Here is a 25517-nt window from a genome sequence, read left to right as displayed (position 1 = left end):
TGATTAATTGCATGATGATATTAATTGAGCCTCCATGGAGTTCCAGTTAATATCAACATGCATTTTTTCCCTTTTGGGGAGAGGAGGAGAAGACACACACACACACACACACACACACACACACACACACACACACACACACACACACACGCACACACACACACACACACAGAGAGAGAGAGAGAGAGACTTGCACTTTTTTTAAAAATTGTGATTATGATTATCATAGCTTTCTTTTTGTTGTTGTTATATTTGTAACATATTATGGACACTAATGTATAACAATGTTAAAAAGAAACATTTTTTATCCAAAGAAATATTCAGTATGATTTATTTTTTCTTTCAACAGATATTGATGAATGTGATGAATTTGATGATATATGTAGTCAGGGAACATGTCGTAATTCTGAAGGGTCTTTTCAGTGCAGCTGTCCTGATGGTTATGATCTTACACGTGATAAACAACATTGTGAAGGTTAGCGTTTTATTATATATAGAAAAATAAATTAACTAATTCTAGATATATGTTTCACTGAGTTCACATATTGCTGTTCACTGAGTTTAATATTTGGAATTTCATGCAGTGTAGTTTGTTCAATGTATTCATTGCCAAGAGCGAATGATTTATGGCATGAGAATGAGAGTAGCAAGAGGGTATGCCAGAAATATTTCATGTGTGTGAGTGGAAGAAATGCGAATCATGTCAAAAGCAGGAGAATGAAGTAACTAATATCAATTTTGTGAGATAGGATAGTGAACGTGTAGAGAATGCAATGGAAAGAGAGTGATAGTGGATGAAATATGCATGAGAGTATGAAAGAAGTGTCTGGAAGATGAACAGGTGACTGTGAAGAGAGAAATAGTGTGCTTGCATGGAGTCCTTCACAGAACAAATGACTGGAGAAAGGATTGGCATGTGGCACAGCAGGAGGGAGAATGAATGAAAAAATCAATAGGAAAAGCATGAAAGAACAAAAAACTGGAGTTAGGAGAAGGTATTATATGGAAATTCCATGATATGAAGTGTTCATAATGAGAAAGTGATGAAAGCACGATTTCCAGATGGAAAGATAAAGGATGTTAGTGAAGCAGTTAGTTTACAAAGAAGAGAAGTGCTAGGATTGATTGTTTTGGCAGGCATGAATTATATGAATGATGAGAAATATGCAGTGAGACAAGATATTAGGAAAATCAGGAGAAGGGGTATTATTAAGAATATTCAAATAATTAGAAAATAAGGAGGATTGTAGATCTGAGGGAGATGGTTCACGTGAGGCTGTCTGGTGTGAGATAGAGGCCAGTGGGCCAATTTTGGCTCTACTCATTGTGCTAATCTGCCAATGCATTGCATCCACATCTTCCTCTGGAATTCCAAGTATATAGCCCAAATGATTATTATGGAAAAGCACACATGACAAGATGGAAATGGAATCTATACAGCTACTAAGGGATAATTACCTGAAACTGCACATGATGGAAGGGGACTGAGGGGTTTGAGAGTGCTAGATCTGGTACTCTTATCAGATCTATCTATAACTACAGGAGCAACTCTATCTCCACTCAAGGAAAGTGACCATTCAGTCTTGTCCTGGGAGGTTGCTCAACATGTAAATTCTCAGTCAAGAAAGAATTTATGTGAAACTACAAAGCTGGTGAGTATGACAAACTGAAATGACAGCCTGGACCAGTGCCATGGCATACGAAGCTATAAGAAAGGAGGACACTAGTGCATGGGAAATGGTCCGGAATTGTTTGAGAGGGGCACTATCAGACTGCATACTCAGGATCAGGAGTGTATCAATGTAAAGCAGGAGCTTCAAAAAAAAAAAAAAAATAGCAGAAAAGCATTGTGGAAGGAATATAAACAAAAAGGTCATCAGCATGCTATAAGCAATGCGAAGTGCAAGCAGGCAAGAAATTTAACTATGATAAGGAAGGTAAATCAGTGAGAGAAAATTATCTAAGCAGGCCAAAGTAAATTAAAATAGTTATATATATACAGGGTGGTTCAAAATTACACATACAAACTTTGAGAGGAGGTAGAGAACATCAAAATCAACCATATTCACATAGGAAAGCATGACTGGAAATGCCATCTGAAAGTGATAAGTGGCACTGTTTGCCAGCGCTCCAGGTGAGCAATTGAGGCTTCCTCATTCAAGCTTTTGACATCGTATGAAGAACATGCGTCATTTTACGAACACTGAGATGGCAGACATACACCTCTTTTACCATATTATTTATGCAACTAGTATTGAACTATTCAGTTATGCCTAATAAAGTTTTTTACACTACTTACTGCCTTGTGTTATTGCTGTATCTTTGTGTCCTGTTAGTACCTTCCGGTGGCGTTTCCAGTCATGTTTTCCTATGCGAATATGGTTGATTTGATGTTCTCTACCTCCCCTCAAAGTTTGTACATGGAATTTTGAACCACCCTGTATATCTATATATATAGCAAATAAGAGAAAGAATGATTATGGAAGATAATTTTACTCAGTGCTAGGAAAGTGACAGAAGCAGAAGAAATAGTTGAGTTGCTAAGTGATCACTTTGCAAGGGTGTATCATCCAGACAGAGACTTTGCAGTTACTGATGTGAGAATTGAAGTAGATGAACAGAGGTACTCAACATATTGAAAAATATCAATGTGAAAACAGCAGTAGGACTGGTCAATCTGTCAGCTCACATGCTACAAGAACATGCAAGAGTACTGGCACTGCCTCTGACAAAATTGTTGAATCCAAGTCTCAGCTCTGGGAAGATTCCAAGGGATTGGAAAATGGGTAAGATAGTTCCTTTATGAGGGTTGTTTGAAACGTTTGGTAAAAAAATAAGTTAAACACATTTTTTTGGAAAAAATCACCTTTATTACTTAACATAGTCTTCATAGAGGTCTACACATTTGGTCCAGTGAGTTTCCAATTTTTTCATCCCATCTAATAAAGTAGGATTTGTCAAATTGTGCAAAATAGTCATTGACAGTCTTGATGACATCCTTGTTCGAAGAAAAATTTTTCCCACTGAGCCAAATTTTTAAGTTTGGGAACAAGAAGTTACACTGGGCCAAGTGTGGAGAATACGGTGGATGTGGAACCAATTCAAACATCACTTTGTGTAATTTTGACATTGTGACGGCCAGTGTGTGTGATGGAGCATTATCTTGATGTCCGATGTTGGCTGTTTTTTCCTTCAGTTCTTCTTTTAAACAGTCCAACAATGATGCATAATAGACTCCTGTTATTGTCTTACCCTTTTCCAAATAGTCTATCATGATAATTAGTTGGGAATCCCAAAAAACAGTGGCCATTGCCTTCCCAGCTGACAATACGGTCTTCGCTTTTTTCAATGCTCTTTCACCGGGCATTGTCCACTGTTTTGACTGCTGCTTGGACTCAGGTGTGTAGTGGTGGATCCAAGTTTCATCTGCAGTCATGAATTGACACAAAAAATCCTGCAAATTGAGATTAAACATCACCAAAAGCTGCTTTGAATTTAATCACCAAACGCAGCGTTTGGTGATTAAACATCACCAAACACTGCTTCTTTTCGCATGCATTTTTGATCGACAGTCAACAATTGCTGAACCCATTGTGCACACAGATTTTTCATATGCAATTTTTCATGCAGGATATTATACACCACCCATTCAGTTGAGATATTAGGTGGTGTATAATATTAGGATATTATACACCACCCATTCAACAATCTCACGTACTTTCACTCAGCTTATGACCGAGTGAAAGTACGTGAGTACTCACTTACGACCATGTTTAAACTCATTTATCCAAAAATAAATAGTCTTTAATGCTGGTGCAGAGTCCTCGTGAATTGCATCTAACTTGCCCTTGATCTGCACGGCTGTCCACTTCTTCAAATAAAAGTGTTTTATCACTGCACGAAACTCATTTTTCTCCATTTTTATAAAAAATGCAAACATGGTCATTTTAAATGTTTGCCAAATGAGAACTATGCGTTGCACATGGCTAAAATTTTGCCAGGGATCATGAAAAAGATGATACGTGACGACACTAGTATCAATGAATTGTGTCGCCATCTATTGGAAATTTATCAAACTTTTCAAACAACCCTCATATATAAAGGTGACTCCATGACACAAGTAGCAAAGTACATACCAGTTAGTATCTCTAATGTAGTGGTGGTTAAAGTTTTTGAAAAGTTAGTTAGAAGTAAAATTACAGGAATGGGTGGATATGAATATGTTATTCTACTGGTGGTCTTTGTAAAAGTTAGGCCCTACTTTAGTAATTTATTCACATAATTTATTTATTCAATAAGTAATTTATTCACTATTCAATTCCTCTTGCAAGGCAACATCACCATTTAAGCTCTTTGCAGTGTTATTTACATACAAATTAAACAACAATGGTCCCAAAAAAAAAAAAAAAAAATCCTCTTGGGCACACTGCTAGTGACTTTCCTCTTCTGGAATATCACCCCCCATTCACAACCTGCTGATACTTATTAGACAGCCAATCTCCAATTCAACACACTAATATACCATCCAACACCTTTTATCATCAAATTCCTGACATGTACCCTCACGGGGTGTACAGGATATGATAGTACTACATGAAAAATTTACCTCATTACTAACTCCCTATCTACAATTTTCCTCCAAATCAGTCTGTTACCTGTCAAGACTCCAACATTATCAGATCTTATATTTCTGTCTTCTAAGGCACTTTTTACTTTATCAATCTACCTATATCTTAGTATTTTTCCTGCCAGGCTGGCAGGAAAAAGACTAAGATACAGGTAGATTGGCTGAGATTAGCTCTGCTAACACACTCCTGTATGCTGACAATATCAAGTTCTTTCCTAATATCCTCGTTTTTAATATGATATTAAAAATGAAGACATTAGTGAAGTGTTTTATTTCTAACTCATTTCTCACATCCATAAGTTAAAATTGCTTTGAACACTGTCTTGTACACAGCTAATTTAGTGTTTTGACTAATTTCTCTCTTATTCCATATGAATTTATTTAATTGACTTCCTACCATGCCAGCTTTATTGATTCTATTGTCTATTTCCGTATTTAATTTACCATCTTGACTAAAAATTGTGCCTAAATGGCTGAAATGTTTTACTTGTTCTATAGGGTGTCCATTCACAATGCAGATGATATTTTCCATGCTTCTGCCTATTTTCATTGTCTTTGTCTTGTTATTGCTAACCTTCATACCATATTCTATTACAACAATTATTCAATTTAGTCAGGGAATCTTGCAGACTTCTAGTGGATTTATTTAGAAGTATAACATCATCCGTATAAAGCAAAGAGCTGAGATTAACATCTACAGTTGTGGTATCAGGTTTAATACCACATTCCTTCATAATGTGATCCATATAGATAATGAATAACAGAGGGAATAATGTATATCCTTGTCTGACACCAGATTTAACATTAAACCATCTTCCTGTACTTCCTTCAATTCTAACTGCTGACTTACAGCTCAAATAAAGACTAAGTATATTGCTTCTTACCCTGCTTTTCCTTCACTGCCTCTTTAACTTCCTGTGTCCACCATGTTCTGATTTTTCTGTCCTTGCAGACAACCTCACCACATGCCTCTCTGTCTGAATCAATCAGTGTTTTCTTCAAGGCTTGCCACTGAATCTCCAAGGTTTGGTTCCTGTTCTCCAACTCTTTCATTTTTTCTTGAATAATGTTTGTGTATTTTAGTCTACAGTTTACATCTGAGAGATGTTCAACTTTTATTTGCTTTAAAACATTCCTACATGTTCTGCTTTTCAATATGAAATTCAATTTTATCCTGCCTAAGACTAAATGGTGATCACTTCCATTTCAAATCCTATGTACACTATGGTGTCCTGCATCTGGGAGATAATATCACTATCAACAATAACATAGTCAATGAGACTTTTCTTATTCCTTATTTCTCTCCATGTGAATGTGTGCATTTTTATGTTGGAACATGGTGTTAGTAATAACCGGTCCATGTCCTGAGCAGAAATCCAACAGGTATTTGCCATTACTATTAGCTTTGCTTTTTCTCCAAAAAATTCCAAAATATTTTTGTATGTCTGACAATCATTTCCTACTCTGCTATTTAGATTCCAAACAAGGACCAACTTTTCCTTTTTCATTGTGTTAGTTGCTTTCTCTAAAGCCTCAAAAAATTTCTCCACCTCTACCTTAGTAGAATATTCTGTGGGACCATAGGCACAAATGAATATCATTGTCCAATTCCCCATCCTCATATTTGCCCACATCACTCTACTTGAAATTGCCTGCCATTCAAGAATATTAGCCTCGTATTTAGTGTTGAATACTATGGCTATTCCTTCTTTTCCTTGATTGTCATTTCCTGAATATAACATTTGGTATTTACTGCTTTGAAAAATCTCACTAGTTTTTGTCTTTTTTGTTTCAGTCATTCCTGTTATGTTGATCTGGCACTTATCCAATTCCTCAGCTAGCTCCATTTCTTTGCCATGCAACCTTCTTATGTTGATAGTACCGATCTTGAACTCTGGTGATGTTGAGTTGGGGTGTGTTTTAAGATTTGTTCCAGTAGCTGACTTTTCACTGTTTGCCCTGGTTCCCTGGCGAAAACAACGGGGGCCTTGTTTAACTGGGCGACGCTCCAGCCGACATGAAATTCTGTCATGTTGTACCATCAGTTTATATTTTGGTTTAAGCCAGTAAGAATACAATTTAGTCAGCTAAATCCAAAATTGTCAGCCCATCCTCGTTTGTTCAGTATCAGGTAGATACCTAACAGAGTGCACCACGAGAAGATGGGGATTGGACATTAGGTCAGTAGCCCTGGTCGGTTCTCCACATTCCTTTAATGGCTATGTGGAGGTCTCCTCTCAATTATACAGCTTTGACCCTTAAGCATCCCTCAGCACCATTTATTCCATTTTAATTACTAGCTTGTCATGTGGCAATCTATCAGAGGCCTTCGCAAATCTAAATATACTACTGCATATGTATCCCCTTGTCCAATTTATTCATCACCTCGTTATAATAAGTTAGCAGATTGCTTAAACACAGTCTTCCTTTAGCAAACCGATGCTGTCCCTTAAAGAAAATTATGCTACTGTCATAATTGTCATAAACCCAGTTCTGAATCTTGATCCTCATTAGCTTCTCTATCACCTTGACCATAATTTCTGACAAGCAGATTGCCTGTAATTTAAGGCCTTTTTTATTTTATCACATGAAATAAAATAATTTTGTCTTCATTTGACTTCTTTGGAACTTAGGTCTTTCTAAGATTTGTGTTAAAAATGTAATTTAAAACAGTTAACTTCCTGGAACATTACCTCAGGCCATGCATTGTTATACGAAAGGAAACTGTGAGCAAGAGGGTGAGTAGTGGTTTCTTTACATGGAGAGTGGTTGAACCATGGAATGCGTTACCTGATAGAGTGGTGAGAACTAGAATGGTCAATGAGTTTAAGGAGTGGTATGACAGACTTTGTGTTTCCTAAGAGGGACCTCCCACGATGAGTCTTGATAGACTTTGTGTTTCCTAGGAAGGACCTCCCGCGATGAGTCTTTTGACTCCATGGAGGCCCGAATAATAATAATAATAATAATAATAATAATAATAATAATAATAATTTTATACCATCAAGTCCCATGACCTTATTGACATCAATTTCATTCAATTCCTCATATACCTTCTGCTCACTCACCATCAGTGGTTCCTCACCCCCCCCCTTCCCACTGCTCTCCAATTCTCCATTATGTTACATTCACAATTCATAAAGATGGAATACTTTAATGAACTATTCATTTAACACATCTGCTATATCCTTCTCAGTGTTTATCATTTTCTCATTATCACTGACCAACATCTTCCTCCCATAATCATTCTTCCTTCTACTAGCCACATATCAAAAAAAACTCCCTATGATTTCTTTTAGCCTCATTTGCTAACTGCTACTCATACTGCACTTTCACTACCTTATCAAGCAAGTCACCTTCCTTGCTTGCTCTTTGTACTCCTGATGGAACTGATTATTGGCAAACTCATCTTCTTCTGCCTCCACAATGCCTTTTTCTTCAAGACCACATGCTTCACTTTTTCAGTTATCCATTTTACACCTACCTTATTTAATCTCCTGACCTTTGGAATACACTCAATCTTTGCCTCTGCTAGATAATTCCTGAGTAGGGACTAAGTAGCATTGATTTCCTTCCCATCCAATTGCTCATTCCATGATATCACTGCAAACCACTTCCTGAGTTTGTCATAATCATCTGCCTTATAGTGCCAAATATAACCCTTGTAGCCAACTGAATAAATTTGTATGGAATAGGAAAGAAATTAGCCAAAACACCAAACTAGAAGTATACAAGACAGTGTTTAAAACAGTTTTAAGTTATTGATCTGAGAGTTGGATTAGGAGTAAAGCACTTCATCAAAGACTAGAGACCACTGATATGAGGGTTCTGAGAAAATTAAGGGAGTGAACCAATGGCATCACTTTCAGAATCATATTAAAACTGAAGCTATTAGAAAGGAACTTGGCATAATTAGCATTCAAAAATGTGTCAGCAGAGCTAATCTAAGGTTGTATGGTCACATACATGTGGAAGTATAAAGCAGGTGATTATAGGACGCTCTATAGTCAGTTAGCATGTTGGGTATATGAGCTGAGCGGAAAAGATGTTGAAAATGCATGGAAACTCATAAGGCAGTATCTGACAAAAGCAATGTATGACTGCATACTGAGGGTTAAGCGAGTAAATAGAGTGGGAGTGAAATAGGTGAACAGCGAAATGAAGCAAGCTGTGTTGGAAAAGAAAATGTTATGAAGGAAGTATACAAGACAGTTGGTGGATTTCAGATCCATAAAGAGTATAAGATGCAGGCTAGAAAGGTGACAAGCATGGTAAAGAAAGAAAAGGTGCAGTATGAGAGGAATTTGGCTGGTCAGGCCAAGGTGAACTCAAGGGAATTTTTCCACTACATGGCAAGCAAGAGGAAGAATAATTATGGCAGACTAACATTGCTGGATAGTCATGGAAGCTGATTAACAGCTGCAAAGGATATAGTGGAATTACTGAACGAGCACTTTATCAGCATATATCATACTGGTATAAATTATCCACTGTGATATATAGAAGAGAGGCAAGTATTAGGAGAATTGGAAGTGAAAGAAACAGAGGTGTATCAGATATTGGTTGAATTAGATGTGAATAAGGCTGTGGGAATGGATGACATATCATCACATATGCTTAAGGAATGTGCACCACAGTTGGTTATGCTCTTGACCTGGTTATTTAATGAAAGTCTTGCAGTGAGTAAGGTTCCTAAGGAGTGGAAAGAGGGCAAAATAGTACCACTCCACAAGCATGGTTTTAAGACAGAAGTCTACAACTATACGCCAGTCTATATAACTGCAATTGTGGCAAAGGTGTTGAAGAAATTGATAAGGAATAGAATACAGAATTGGGTTGATGGACATGGCATCCTTTATGAAGGTCAGCATGGATTTGTATAGGGCCTGTTTCAGTAATTTACTTGCATTTTAAGATAAGGTGACGAGTGTGTTAGATAAGGGAGAATCATATACAGTGATATTCTTAGACTTTGCAAAAGTGTTTGATAGATTACCACATAATAAGTTGATGTACAAGCTGCAAAGAATGGAAATAGTATATTGGTTAGATGGATAACCTCTCTGAACAATTCCAGTAGGTTGTGTATGATGGAACAGTGTCTCAAAAAAGGGTGACCAGTGGCATGCCTCAGGGTTCTGTTCTTGTGCCCCTGCTGTCTAACTTGTTTGTAAACAATATATCATGTGGACTGACTGGTGATCTTAAGTTATTTGCTAATGATGCAAAGTTGGGAACAATTATAAGTAGACTGCTGATGTTAATTTCTTTCAGGAAGATTTGAATAGACTTTACTTAGACAAAAGAGTGGGGTTGTAGTTTTAATATTAATAAGTGCAAGGTATTGCATTTTGGAGTGCAGAAATATAATGCTATGTACTATATTAATGGTGCCGTGCTGCAGGAATGGATGAGATTAGAGATTTTGGAGTAATGGTTGACAGTAGACTGAAGTTTAGAGGGCATATTGCTAGGGTTGCAATGGTTGCACATTGTAGTGCTGCTATGATAAAAAGTACTCTAACATGCAAGGATAAGGAACTGGTTGTGCCACTGTATAAAGCACTGGTCAGACCACACTTGTACTATTGTGCAGGTCTGGTCACCTGTTTTCAACGTGATGTGGAGACATCCAGACATGAGTGACTAAGACAATATCAGGAGTTTGGAATGCTGGCTATGGAGAGAGGTTGAAAAGATGTAGATTGCAGAGTTTGATGGATAGGAGGAAGAGAGGTGATATGATAGAGGCGTTTAAGTTAGGGAGAGGATTTTATCAGATTAATCCAGAGGAGATTATAAAAAGAGTAGAAGTTGAGAAAGGAAGAACCAGAGGTCATTCCTGGAAGTTATGTAAAAGTGTGGTGAAGAAGGGTGTGAGGAGTAGATTTTTACATGGAGAATTGTCAGTGAATGGAATGCATTACCAGATTACCAGAATGTGTTGTTAATGCAAGGAGTGTTATGGACTTTTAAGATTCTATATAATAAATATGTTGTGAGTTGAATGAACCTCCCACAATGAGTCTGTCAACTCCATGGAGGGTGCAATAATAATAAATAGGTGAAGAAAGGTTATCAGAAACAGGTGTTTGATGCCAAAATGGCAAGACAGAAGACCCAGAGGAAGCCCGATATCTAGGTGGTTTGATATGGTCAGAAGTGTGTTATTATTATTATTATTATTATTATTACGGGTATCTCCATGGAGTCAGTAGACTCATCGCGGGAGACCCAAACTAGCAAAACAATATCTGTCATATCTCTTCTTGAATTCATTTACAGATGAAGAGCTCACAACAAAGTCAGGCAATGAATTCCACTCATTCACCACCCTCCAGGCAAAAAACCTTGTTCTGACACCTTTGTTAACCACACTCTTCTTTAATTTCCAGAGATGACCTCTTGTTCTTCCATCACTATCACACAGCTGAAACATTTCCCCTGCATCAATCCTATAAAAACCTTTTAGTAATTTGAATGTTTCTATCATATCCCCTCTTCTTCGCCTATCAGCCAATCTCTGCAATCCACAAGCTCTCAATCTATCAATGTAGGGAGCATTTTTTATATCACTCACCAACTTGGTCACTCTTCTCTGAACCCTCTCCACAGCCTCCTCATCTCCAAGGAATCAAGGTGACCAGACCTGAGCACAGTAATCCAAATGTGGAAGTATCAATGCTTTATAAAGGGGAATAATAACCTCTTTATCTCTGGATGTCAGTGTGTTCCTCAACAACCAAGTAATCCTATGTGCAATCTTGGACACCTTAGCAATGTGTCCTCTGAACTTCATCTCCTTATCTACCAATACCCCTAAGTCCCTAGCCTCATCAATCTCTTGGAGTACCTTTCCATCTATGTAGTACACAGCTGGTAATCTTTTAATCCCAAAATGCAAGACTTTACACTTTTCCACATTGAACTGACATCCATTTTCTTTTGCCCATTTTACCAGCTTATTTAAATCCTCCTGCAAACTTTCAACATCAGCTTGATTTTTTATTGCACTACACAACTTTGCATCATCAGCAAACAACTGAATATCTCCCTTTAAGCCGTTTCCTATATCATTTATATACAAATTAAACAACATTGGCCCAAGCACAGAGCCCTGAGGCACACCACTGGTCACCTGCCTCATTCTGGACTCGGCTCCTCCATACACCACCTTATGGTATCTCTCCCTGAGCCATTCTCCTATCCATATCACCAATTTAATATCCATTCCCATCTGCTCCAATTTGCGTAACAGTGTTCTATGGGGTAATAATAATAATAATAATAATAATAATAATAATAATAATAAACGAAGAGGTGTACTGATCTCTTCTTTTATCAAATGCCTTTTCAATCAATTTTTTCAATCAATCTTTTGAAAAAAAATTTTATCAATTTTTTTTTCAAAAGTTCTCTCTCTCTTCCCTCATATGAAGGATTCTTCATCTTTGATATTTGCTTTTGTGCCATTCTCACAGAATCCAAGAACCATATCTGACCAGATTAGTATCAAAGCTTGTAAATGGGGGAGAAGAATTCTCTCATTTCTGTAGGTTATTCTATCTGTGCATTTGTTTTTAATATTTTTGGGATTGGCTAATCTAAGATATTACAGACAACAGAGAGAGAGAGAGGGAGAGAGAGATTGGACAATATATATATATATATATATATATATATATATTTCTGCTATTGCTGTTATCAGCATTGCACTTAATTTACATGACTGAAAAAATTGTCTTTCAGATATTGATGAATGTAGAACAGTATCTCTGCTATGTTATGGAGGATCCTGTATAAACACAGAAGGCAGTTTCAGATGCACATGTCCACGTGGGTTTATGATATCATCAGATGAAAAAGAATGCCTAGGTACTTTATATATATATATATATATTATTTGCATTGTATTTTGTTTTCAAATGTATGTTAGATTTCACAACATGTGCTTCAGTTGCTAGTGAGCTATAGGAATGCCAAAGAAATAGTCAGTCAACCAGTTTTGCATTTGTTTATTTTTAATTTAATTCTCATATACATTTAGCCACTAGAAGAGATGACTGCCTGCTCCATTCCTCCTCTTCATTTGTTAAACCTTGCAAGTGGTGAAACATTCTAAGCTTTAACTGTCATAACAATAAACACTCCTTGTGTTATAATCTAGTTGGTGTGAAGGTAATGAAAACTTGGAAATTTCATTGCTACCAAAAACAATCTTTATATCTCACAAGAAAGATCTCTCCACTTACCTCTGATAATACTCAGATCTCCAGAAAATATTGGATTTCTCTTCTTAGATTGTCTTATGCCTCTAGCCTTTTCTGGCACAAAAACATCATATCTTAAGCCTAGCTATTCAATTTCCAAAAAAATTTGGTATACTCTTCTACTCCGAATACTACTTTTCACCTGTATACTTTCTAACTTTATACATATCCTAAATCTTTCCAAACTCAGTTCTTCAAATGTTCTTACATTTAGAATGTTCCATAATGTGATTGTGAGGAAAGACAACATATTATTTGTTGTTTGGTTGGAAAGACAAGGGTTCAAATTCTGTCGAGAGGCATCAGGAATCTTTATAAGGACTTTTCAGCTGGAAATGAGATATCTGGTCTCAGATAGAAATAGCAGAATTTTCCTGCAAAACAGGAAAACTGGTTGACCTAATACACTGACCTCATATCCTTAGTTTATTCAGTTGCAGTCCCAAATAACAACAAATGGCAATAGCTTTTTGAGGTGGGGCATCAAAAACTTCCCTAAAAATTCCTAATATTATCTGGAAGTGACAGTCTCATTAATTGAATTATCCCCTCCACTCTTAGACTCACTTTACTCACTTTCAAAGAGATGTTCTCTTTCTGTCTAAGCTTGCATGTAGATATTTAAAATATTTTCATGGACACTGTTCATTTAAGTGGCTTCTATCATTCCTCCACTTTCCTCAAAAATTTACTCAAAATTGACTCAAGCAGGTATTTGACAGACACCCATTTGCTGATCATCTTTAAATCTATCAAACTAACTTCTCATCTGGCACTTTCATTTTCATTCCATTTACCTCTCGGACTGTCATTAGGTTCTGTCTTTCTTCCTAACCACAAACCATACACAGCACTGATGAACAGTAAGTTTTGCAAACTCCTGCACATGAGATTAATAACACACACACACACACACACACACACACACACACACACATATAACATTGCTATCAACTTGGAACAACTGCCTTCTATGAAATGTTTTTGAATTCTGATTGCATGTAAACCTATAATTTTCTGCTTGAACAACCATTTAGTTTACACACATTTAATTATTTATTTTAATCAAGAAATATAAATTTTTTATTCATATTTACTATCTTTATCATTGAATCATTGTGGGATCATATCTGTGAAAGACTTGTTTTCTACAAAAACAAGTCTTTCGCAGGGGGGGGGGGAATATATATATATATATATATATATATATATATATATATATTTTTTTTTTTTTTTTTTTACAAAAAAAGAATTGAATGACTTAAACCAAGAGAAATGGAAAAAACAGTTTATTAGAACTACACAACTAGTTTCAGCTTTTTAACAGTCTTCGTCAGGTGCACATTATAAAAGAAATAACCATTAAACATGGAGGAAAAAACTGTAAACATCACATAAAGTAAATGTATATTTAACATTTAAACGTTGAAGTCAACGTATTCAAAGCTTTTCCCTCATTCGCTACATTGTTAGACGTGTGCATGCATATAGCATCTCGTAAGCACCAGTATTTGGTCACAGCAGAATGACAGTCTGAAAGGTTGTAGCTTAGGTTGTTGTTTAGATGTATAGGGTTGAGGATGATTTCCTTAGATTCTATAATCTTCCTTTCCAATTCGTCATAGCAACGGAAAATGTTGTTAGATTTGTCCCAAAGGATTGTATGGCTATGGTTTTCTTCATCAGAATTGGCCAAAAACAAAACATGGCTAGATAAAGCACTGGCACGTGTTCTCTTGTGTTCCTCAATGCGTAACGCTATTGACTTATCTGTTTGGCCAAAGTAAGGAATGTCAGTCACACCAGATCTGATAAACACCAGGATATTTAAGATTATGATGACTAGGTTTTGGATGGCTTACTAGAGAACGGATTTTTGGAAGAGGAGTAAATAAAGTTCTTATTGTTGTATTTTTTAAGGACCTTGGCTAATTTGGGAGAAACAGAGCTTATATATGGTATAGAGATATTGCCTTTTACATTATTCGTCTCTTCATTATGGTGACCAGGAGGATTAAATAGGAATTTTTTAGTAATCTTTTGAGAATATCCATTTAGTCAAAAAGTAGATCTAAGAAAATTGATTTCTTTATGAAGTTCAATTGGGTCATCAAAAAGAGAGCGAGCTCTATGTCCCAAGGTAGAAATTATTCCAAATTTCTGAGGAGGATAATGATGGGATTGACTATGGAGATATCTGTTGGTGTGGGTAGGTTTCCTGTAGATTGAGATTTTTAATTTTTCAGAAGAACGGATCAGTTTGATGTCTAAAAAAAGGAAGGGAACCATTAGCTTCAAATTCAACCATAAATTTAATATTTGGGTGTTGACCATTTAGATGTTCAAGGAATTTCAGGAGAGATTCATGGCCATGCCTCCAAATTAGGAAAATGTCGTCAACATATCGTTTCCAAATTCTTGGTTTTAAGGAATAAGAAGAGATAGCTTTAACTTACAAATCTTCAAGATAAATGTTGGCAAGTACAGAAGATAAAGGATTACCCATAGCAAGACCATGATTTTGTTTATAGATGGTATCCTGAAATTTAAAGTATCCTGACTTGATGCAATGAGTAAGTAAGGCTAAGATCTTTTAAGATAATTTATCCTTGAGTAGTACCAGAACTTCGTCTGTAGGAACATTTATGAACAAGAAGACTATATCAAAGCTAGTCATGATTTCATCTTCCTTGACAATAATATCTTTAATATATAACAAAAAATCCATAGAGTTATTAATAAAAGACGGTGACTTACCAGAAAAACATTTGAGAGATTTTGCCAGATATTTGGAAAGGTTGTATGTTGGAGCATCAATAACTTCAATGATAGGACGAAGTGGGGTATTTTCCTTGTGGATTTTGGGGACGCCATATAAACGTGGAACCAGTGGATGGAGAGAGCGAAGAGAAATGCGAATATTTCTAGACAGTTCAGAAGTAGTTTTCAGTAAGTTGATGGTCTGGTTTTGGAGTTTACGAGTGAGATCTCTCTCTCAAGGATTGAGTAAGTGTCACTCTGTAACAATTCAAACATCTTATTTTTATAATCATCAAAGTTAAGAACAACTGTGGCGTTGCTTTTATCTGCGGGAAGAATAATTATATTTTTGTTATTTCGTAACCTCTTAAGAACCTGTCGTTCCAATGAAGAGATGTTGTCTGTAGGGGGTTTTGCATTGTTGATGATAAAAATGGATTCAATACGGAGTAGTTTTGCTTCTTGGGAAGGGAGAAAGGAGGTCGCTTTTTCTATCTTAGTAAGTAGTGATTCTTTAGGGATAGATCTGGGAGATGGAATAAAATTTAATCCTTTACTGAGGATACTTTTTTCTGCATCTGAAAGATTATAAGTTGATTTATTAATCACAATTTTGTCAGGATGGATGTGAGGTTTTGAGAAATTTAAATTAAATTAAATTAAATTAAATTAAATTAAATAAACTTACTTTGGCCAAACAGATAAGTCAATAGAGTTACACATTGAGAAACAGAAGAGGGACATCGCTTACAAGAGAACACGTGCCAGTGCTTTATCTAGCCATGTTTTGTTTTCGGCCAATTCTGATGAAGAAAACCATAGCCATACAATCCTTTGGGACAAATCTAACAACATTTTCTGTTGCCATGATGAATTGGAAAGGAAGATTATAGAATCTAAGGAAATCATCCTCAACCCTATACATCTAAACAACAACCTAAGCTACAACCTTTCAGACTGTCATTCTGCTGTGACCAAATACTGGTGCTCACGAGATGCTATATGCATGCACACGTCTAACAATGTAGCGAATGAGGGAAAAGCTTTGAATACGTTGACTTCAACGTTTTAATGTTAAATATACATTTACTTTATGTGATGTTTACAGTTTTTTCCTCCATGTTTAATGGTTATTTCTTTTATAATGTGCACCTGACGAAGGCTGTTAAAAAGCTGAAACTAGTTGTGTAGTTCTAATAAACTGTTTTTTCCATTTCTCTTGGTTTAAGTCATTCAATTCTTTTTAAAAATATGTATAACAACCGAGTAAATCAATCTTCATACATATATATATATATATATGTGTGTGTGTGTGTGTGTGTATAATAACATTATTATTATTATTATTGCATGACACCTCCAAGGAGTCCAAAGACTCCTTGAGAGATTGCACCTACTCTACAACTCTCCATCTCTACCACCCCTCCATCCATCAACTACAGAGAACTGTTACTACCATCATCACCTACACCAATGCCATCTACTGCCCACTACCACTAATATTTTTTGTCTGTAAATTGTGTGTGTTCTCAAGGCCAATTTTTCTATATGTGGAATGAAAAACTTGAGTTTCCAGGAGAAAAAAAATAGGAGATTAGCTATCTCACCTTCATTGAAGAAACCCATATAAAGATTCCTCTCATCATGACAAGAATCGACCTTAGGCCTTTTCCAATTGAAGGGTGTAATGTACCATTGTTCTTCCAATCGCATTCCGGAATTGCTTAAAAAAGTACTCCTAATGGGTATCTAGAATCGACCTTAGGACACTCCTTCATTAAGCTCCCCAGACACCAATCCCACTGAGCCATGCAGGCTCCATAAGGTACAGTGTCCTGTTACAGACTGTGGAGTTTTAAGAGGATAGACTTTATTAACCAGTACAGATAACATAAGAGCATTTGGCATATATTGTACCTGACAAGAAATTAGTTTTTTGTTTTCTTGTTTCTTGTCATTTGATATAACTAAAGCTTATCTCAAAGAGTGTTTTGTTAATAAATGTTTACATAAGCCCATGATTAATATGTTGAGCTGCATCTGGTATGAAATTGAGTTTCAGCTAAACTTCTGCTTACTGCATCTTTGATTCAACCACACTGTATTTTTAGGGCAACCTTAAAAATACAGAAGTGGCATACAAGATTATGTTTGTCATACTTGTTTAGAATAGACTTACAGGCTTGAAAAAGGGTAAAGTCTGGCTACAAGACACCTATAGTCAAATACCAAATTAACATTTTTCTGGTAAAAATGAATTTTGCATGTGTGTGGGAGAGGGGGGGGTGTTCATAGGAGTGTAAGGAAGAAAGGCTGTTAGTGCCCTTGCACAAGAGTTCTTCTCAGATAGAAGTTTCCAGTAATAGACTATACAGTATAACAGCATTTGTGATTTGATTATTATTGGAGAAGCTGTTAAGGTCTATAATTTGAGATTGGGTTGATAGTCATAGGAGTCTCTATGTTGATCAAAACAAAGAATGGTTCTCACTTTAGCAAACTATTTGTATTGTTGGATAAGGGAAAACTCATATATGGTGATATTTTTGAATCATTAAGACTTGCTAGAATCTGTGCGATAGGTATCAGTCAGTTATCTGTTTGTGAGAGATGAAGGAGTGGCTCAGAAAAGGAAGTGTTTTTCATTTTATATATATCAACCACTCATATGAGAGGTCGCAAATTTTATAGCATATCATTGTAGTATGTGGACTAATGCTATTAAATAATTAACTAGCAAGATTGACAGGTATATGTTTTGGGCTACTGTTGTTTATTTTATTTGTTATTGATATTGCATATTTCAAAAGGAGATATTAATTTTATGATAATGCAAGCTTAGGAGATTTATTGGAAAAAATACTACTACAAAGATCCCTCAGGAACATTTCATAAAGTTTGAGCAAATCCGGATGTGAGTTATCGTTTTGATTACTTGAGGACAAAGTTTTGCACTTTAGAGTTCAGAGTAATGCTGCATACTGTATCAATGTGTGCTCCATGAGATTTACAAGATTCATAGCCTAGGGGTGATAGTAGCAACCTGAAGTTCAGGAAACATTGAAATATAGTAAAGAGACCATAGAGCCTATTACTGCCATTATATGGCATATTACTCTTATAATAATGAGTATGCTAACATGTGATGAAAATGTTGTTGCATTGATTTATAAGGTCTTGATCCGATCACAGTTGACCATTGTGCCTAAATTTGGTTAACTTACCTAGCTTCTTCAGTGACGAGGATACTTTGGAGAATGTCCAGAGCAAGTGGACATTCTACAAAGACTGTGGCATTATCAAGATTCTGAAACATTAGATTAGATATGAAGTGATAGTGAGAGAATATAATTGCAAAGCTTCATAGATATGCACCTAGAGAATGAAATACTAGAGAAATTTAAGTTGGTTCGGACAGTTTACCAAAGTTCCAAAAATTTGCATTTGGTGATGATTCACTTCATGACACAGTATCAATATTATATTTAGGAAATTCATATCCAAGTTTTGTTTTCTTCAAAATCATAGACAATAGTATCAAAGAGATGTTGAAGAATATTGGTAACAAGGAATCACCTCAGAAAATTCCATGTTTAACACGTTCACTGCCAACTACAAGTATACTCGTAGTTGGTAAACCAGCCACACAAGCTAGCTACGAGTATACTCATTATGACGCTTACTGCCGGCAACGAGATTACTGTACTGACCTTGAAGAAGCGAAAATGCTTGGCTTCTAGAGCTAGCATCAAAACTGTGTATTCTCATAGAAGGTATATGCTCTGCATATACCTTCTTCTGCACAAGCCAACCACGAGTATACTCGTATGACGCTTACCGCCGGCAACGAGATTACTGTAGTGACCTTGAAGAAGTGAAATTGCTCGGCATACAGGAACAGACTATGCCGAAGTAGCATGGCAGCGAACGTGTTAATGCTAATATCTCTGAATCATTCATTATTGACTATTAAAGTTGATCCATGATTTCATAGTAGCCAGAAATGAACATATGTTTTTGATGATTCCAATTATTTCTAGTGATTTGGGGATCCAGGAATGTAAAAGGAAATGAAACATTTTCTTATAGTCTATCTGTGCCATGTTTAAGTTCGTTTTTCATCTTTTTAAATTTCTGAGGGTCAGTTTATCAAAACAGATCTGGTCTTTTGTCCCTCTAGATTTTTTAAAATTGCCTTTTTGTTCAGTCAAATAAATCTGATTATCTAATAAGTAGCAATATATAGAATTTGCTATGATTGCAGTAATGACTGCGCCCTTATCCTTATCTTTCATAAAGAGAAGTGTACACCCCGATATCTTCCAGTCTTCCACTGAACCTAATTGCAACAAATAATAATAATAATTATTATTATTAACATTTTACCTCCATGGAGTCAGAGACTCATCGTGTGAGGTATGCACTATTGCACACAATGCTCATCTAACCACGCTTTAAACTGATTCAATGTGTCTACACCCACAACACACTCAGACAATGCTTTCCACTCACCAACCACTCTCCATGCAAAGAATCTACTTCTCACTCCTCTGCTACCCTCCTTATAGAGTTTCCAGCGATGGCCTCTTGTTCTATTCCCCTTCTCCCATTCTATGAAAAATCTCTTCCATGTCGATCCAGTAACAACCCCTGACTAGCTTATATGTCTCAATCTTATCCCCCCCCCTCTTCCTCCTATACACGATGCCGTGCAACTTACATTCTCTCAATCTGTCCCCCCCCCCTCTATCCAGGCTACTAGCTTCATATCTGTTCCAATTTGCTCCAACTTTTGTAATAGTTTTCCATTTGGTACTCTGTCAAACGCCTTTGCTAAATCCATCAGAATTTTGGTGTGGTCATTTTCTTTGTCCAATTCTGCTCTCACTTTCCAAAATTTTGCCCCACATTGTAAAGACCACTCACCACCTTTGTGACCAACATATCCTGGTCACCCTGAAAACCCAGTGACCAAATCTGTGCAGAATAATCCATATGAATCCTTATCAAGGCCTTATACAATGACATCATAACCTCTTTATTTCTGCATGTCAGTGTCCTCCGCATCATTACCATTATTCGATGAGACATCTTCACAACTTGTGCAATGTGGCTCCTGAATTTCAGATCCGTGTCCACCATTACTCCAAGCTCTCTCATCTCCTCTACTTCCATTAAAGTTTCCCCGCCAAATGTATACTTTGCATCTCATCGTTGCTTATCAAATCTCAAAACCTTACACTTTGCAACATTGAACTGACAGTTCCATTTACCTGCCCATTCATGCAATCTATTCAAGTCCTCCTGTAAGGCCATAACATCTGCTTGACTCTGCATTGCTCTCCCTAGTTTTGCATCATCTGCAAACAGCTGCATATCACTAGTTAAACCCATCCCAATATCATTATCATATAAATTGAACCACAGTGGCCCAAAAACTGACCCCTATGGCACACCACTAGTGACCTTTGTCTTTTGGGATACTGCAGCTCCATATACAACTTTCTGATACCTATCTGACAGCCAGTCACTGATCCAACACAAAAGTCTGTTATCCAATTCCATCTGTTTCAATATATTTAAGAGCTTGTCATATGGCAGTCTATCAAAAGCCTTTGCAAAATCTAACTACACCACTGTATATGCAGCTCCCCTGTCCAAGGTATTTGTCACCTTGTTATGGTACATAAGTAAGTTAGTGAAATATGATCTCCCCATAACAAACCCATGCTGATAACCACAGAAAATGCTGCTATTATCAACCCATTTCTGTATCCTACTTCTCACCAATTTCTCCAGTACCTTTACCACAACTCCACATATACAGACTGGCCTGAGAACCTTGTATCTGTAATTGCACTTGTATCTGTAATTGCACACAGCTACCTGTTATTTTCAACATACTAAAAATAATTGGGATCAGTAGGATGTTTGTGTATTGGTCTATTAACAGTTATTACAATACCGAAGTCGTATCTGACTGCCAAAAAACAGGTCGACCATGCTGCATTAGGATGCAACATCTTGTGAGGCTGTGAAGGCATGCCTCTGCAATAATCCTGTGAGTACACAGAAAATGATGTTGTAAGAGATTAACATCTTGCAGAGAACAAATTCACGTATACTAACTGATGACCTGGTGGTGAGAGCCTATCATCATCCACTTGGCACTTCCTAACACCACAACTTATACTTTGATAAAATAAAAGGCATTTCTCCAGCGATACACTAATAACAGACTCAGAGATATCTTCTTCACAAATGAAAAGATTTTCACCATTGAATAGTAATTTAACTGCCAAAACAATGAGGTATATCCCTGATGGTTGCACTGCACCTGCCATTTAGCACCCAAGATTCAGAGAAGTCATCACTCTGCATCAGGGATGGTTTGGTGGCAGTGATTTATCAGGGGTAGCCAAGTTGCATTTCTGTGAGAAAGGGGTAAAAACTTCCACCAAGGTGTATCAAGACACCATGCTGGAACCTGTGGATGGCCCCTGAACAACACCTTGTTTAACAATAAGCAGTGAATCTTCCAACAGGACTCAACCCCTGCACACAAGGTGAGGACTACACAGCAGTGGTTGGAGGTGAATATGCCTGACCACATATCACCATCTGATTTGCCATCTGGAAATCTCGATCTGAATCCATTGGACTTCAAATTGTGGTTGGAGCATGAAAGAGGTTGCCTGCAAGAAATAATTGTTTTAAAACTGAATAGGAAACTCAAAGATTGCAATCAGAGAGTTTCATGCCGAATATAGTAAACTATAAAAAAATCGGCGATTACTAGCACGAGCTAATGCAAGTAATCCTAGTACGTAGTACAATACCGGGCAACTCGTTGCAAAGGTGAGTAAAGTTCTGATCGCTATTCTTGGTATTTTCCATAATGTAAAAACACATGTCCTAGGAAATGTGTTTTTACATTATGGAAAATACCAAGAATAGCGATCAGAACTTTACTCACCTTTGCAACGAGTTGCCCGGTATTGTACTACGTACTAGGATTACTTGCATTAGCTCGCGCTAGTAATCGTCGATTTTTTTATAGTTTACTATATTCGGCATGAAACTCTCTGATTCCAATCTTTGAGTTTCTTATTCGGTTTTAAAACAATGTGGGATTTAATATCCCCTTAATTTAAATATTATTATTATTATTTAACACCTCCAGGGTGTCGAAAGACTCATCGAGGGAGGGCACCTGCTCTACAACTCTGTCTCCACCAATCAATCTGCCATCTACTGTCAACCACCACTAGTATTTCCACAGACAATCACAAACATTCATGCCCACGGCAGGATTCGAATCCACAGCCTTTTCTATGGAAAGCGGATATGCTAACCACTTGGCCAGCCAGGCTGGCATCTGGAGAAGTAAGAATGTAAGAAGTGAGTAAGATGCTTCTTTGACACGTCTAATATTTGAAAAACACGTGGGTATATAGTGATGTAAAAACACCAAATAAAATTATCAACATCGAGATTATCGATTAGTGATTGAATTAAAATATCTAATACGCATTCAATTCAAATTGTTATTTTATTTTTTCACTCATGAAAATCAAAACCCACAGGTGGACTGCACAAAATCGCACCACGGGCTGCATGTGGCCTGCAGACAGCGCTTTGGACAGCCCTGATCTACACCAACGCCATCTACCGCTGACCACCACCACTAGTATTTTCACAGACATCCATGCCCATGGCGGGATTCGAACTTGCAGCCTTTTGGCTGGAGAGCAGATACTCTAACTACTCAGCCAACTGTCAGTTTAATGTCAAAGTGCAAGGTCTTGAAATTTGGTAGGCAAGGTTGGAATGCAGAGTATACAATTAATGGAGAAATTTTGAAGGAGATGGAGGAGATGAGAGATATGTGAGTGATGGTGGTCAGAGACTTCAAGTTTTGGTGTCACATTGCTAAGATTTGGGATACGAATCCTCTAAATATTCCAATGGATTATAGTGGTAATGAGGAAGTGACACGTAGAAGCAAAGAGGTTATGGTTCCCTTGTATAAGGCTTTGATCAGGCCCACATATGGACTACTGTGCACAGATTTGGTTGCTTGGTTTTTTTTGTGATGCATTGGAGAAGGTTTACTGAGTTAGTGCGAAGTCTATGGAATGTCAGACACAAGGAGAGATTATGGAATGCAATTTACAATTTATTCTTGTTAATAGAAGATGAAGAAAGGGTATGATTGAGACATATAAATTGGTGAGAGGTTGTTACTTGATTAATGCAGAGAAGATATTTCATATAGTAGAGGGAGCAGTGGTAGAACTAGAGGCCATCCATGAAAGCTGTATAAGGAGAGTGTGAACAGGAGAGTGAGAAATAGAAGGTTCTTTGGATGGAGAGTGATTGGGGAGTTGAATGCATTGCCTGAAAGTGTAGTGAGTGTAGAAACTGTGAATTGGTTCAAGGTATTGTTCTATGATCTTTTGTCATGATAGACCTGCTGCAATCAGTCCTTTGACTTCATGGAGGTTTGATGCTAATATTAATAATTATTATTGTGTTGATCAGAACAACTTATTTGCAAAGAGGAAAGTATTGTATGATAAGAAAGATTTTGGGAAAAAAAAGTCAAGATCTCAAGTCTTTTCCAGTAGTGTGACAGGAATCGGCTGAGAATGAGAGCTGTATTTGTAAATGAGTCAGTAAGTAAGTAGATTATTATTATTATTAACATCTGACCTTCAGATGCAGATGCAGCATATTCCCCGATGAGTCAGAGACTCAACGTGGAATATGCTGGAGAAATAGTGTGCAGTATGAAGTGCATGTAGTGACCTCGATGGTTGAAAGGATTTGTATTTACAAGACAGACTGCACTTGATTGATCTTGTTGTTTGACACTTGGAGAAGTTGTTGATTAAAAGAGTAAATGTGAATGAATTGTCAGAATTAACTATCAACTATGACACAGTGAATGACCAGAGAGAAAGGCATTTAACCAGTTGCTTAGGGTAGAAGGTAGACTAAGCAATGATAGTTTAGTGAGCCACCGTCTGTGCCCAAACCAGTGCCTCAGGTGGTGAAGAAGCTGGCTATTGATAAATTCATGATTTTGGAGAGAATTGAAATAAAAGCAATTGGAAAATAATTTGTTGACTGAATTTTATCACTTTTTTTTTCCAGAACAGACTGAATATAGGCTTGTTTTCATACACCAACGTAGCGCAATTGGAAGAACCACAGTACATTGCGCCATTCAATTGGAAAAGGCCTAAGTTCGATTCTCATCATGACAGGAGAAATCTTTATATATGGGTTTTTTCAATTGAAGTTGAGTTAGTCAATCTCGTACTGAGGTAGCACAGTTTTTTCTCCTGAAAACTCAGGTTTTTCATCCTGCATACGTACAAATCAACCTTCAGAACACACACAGTTTACAGAGAAAAAATACTAATGGTGCTTGTAGTGGTGATGGGCAGTAGATGGCATTCGTGTACATTATCATAAAATAATAAAATGATAATAGTAGTAGTATTGTAGTTGCTGAATTAAGTGGTGGAGGTGGAGATTTGTAGAGTTGGTGCTCTCTCTTGATGAGTCTTTGGGCTCCTTGCAGGACTCATGATGTAATAATAAAAATAATAATACTATAGGGTAGATGCCAGTGAGTAGAGAATACTGTAAAGGCAGGTAGAGTTGGTGCCCTCCATCAGTGAGTCTTTGGACTCCTTGGAGGTGTCAGGAAATAATAATAATAATACTGTAGGTGGTGGCGAATTTTTTGTGAACGGTGCAGTAAAAAGAAATTCAGGCAAATACAATAGTTAGATTAACAAATGAAGCATTTAATATAGGTCATATAACACATACATAAATTTTACTTC

General features: G+C 36.8%; 1 protein-coding gene across 1 annotated transcript in view; it reads left to right on the top strand.

Moving 5' to 3' along the window:
• LOC150100631 (fibrillin-1-like) overlaps positions 1-25517 on the top strand; it is a 1594375-nt gene that overhangs the window by 1142021 nt on the left and 426837 nt on the right. The window contains exons 47-48 of the mRNA XM_090401848.1: positions 350-475; positions 12377-12502. Of these exons, the coding sequence (XP_090257974.1) occupies positions 350-475; positions 12377-12502 (252 nt within the window). The remainder of the gene's footprint in view (positions 1-349; positions 476-12376; positions 12503-25517) is intronic.

Source organism: Typopeltis vanoorti, chromosome 12, assembly GCF_054136105.1.
Source record: "Typopeltis vanoorti isolate ZY-2024b chromosome 12, IOZ_Tvanoo_1.0, whole genome shotgun sequence".
In the NCBI taxonomy this organism is placed as follows: domain Eukaryota; kingdom Metazoa; phylum Arthropoda; class Arachnida; order Uropygi; family Thelyphonidae; genus Typopeltis; species Typopeltis vanoorti.
The sequence above is the reverse complement of the archived record's forward strand: the minus strand, read 5'-3'. Positions and strand labels throughout refer to the sequence as shown.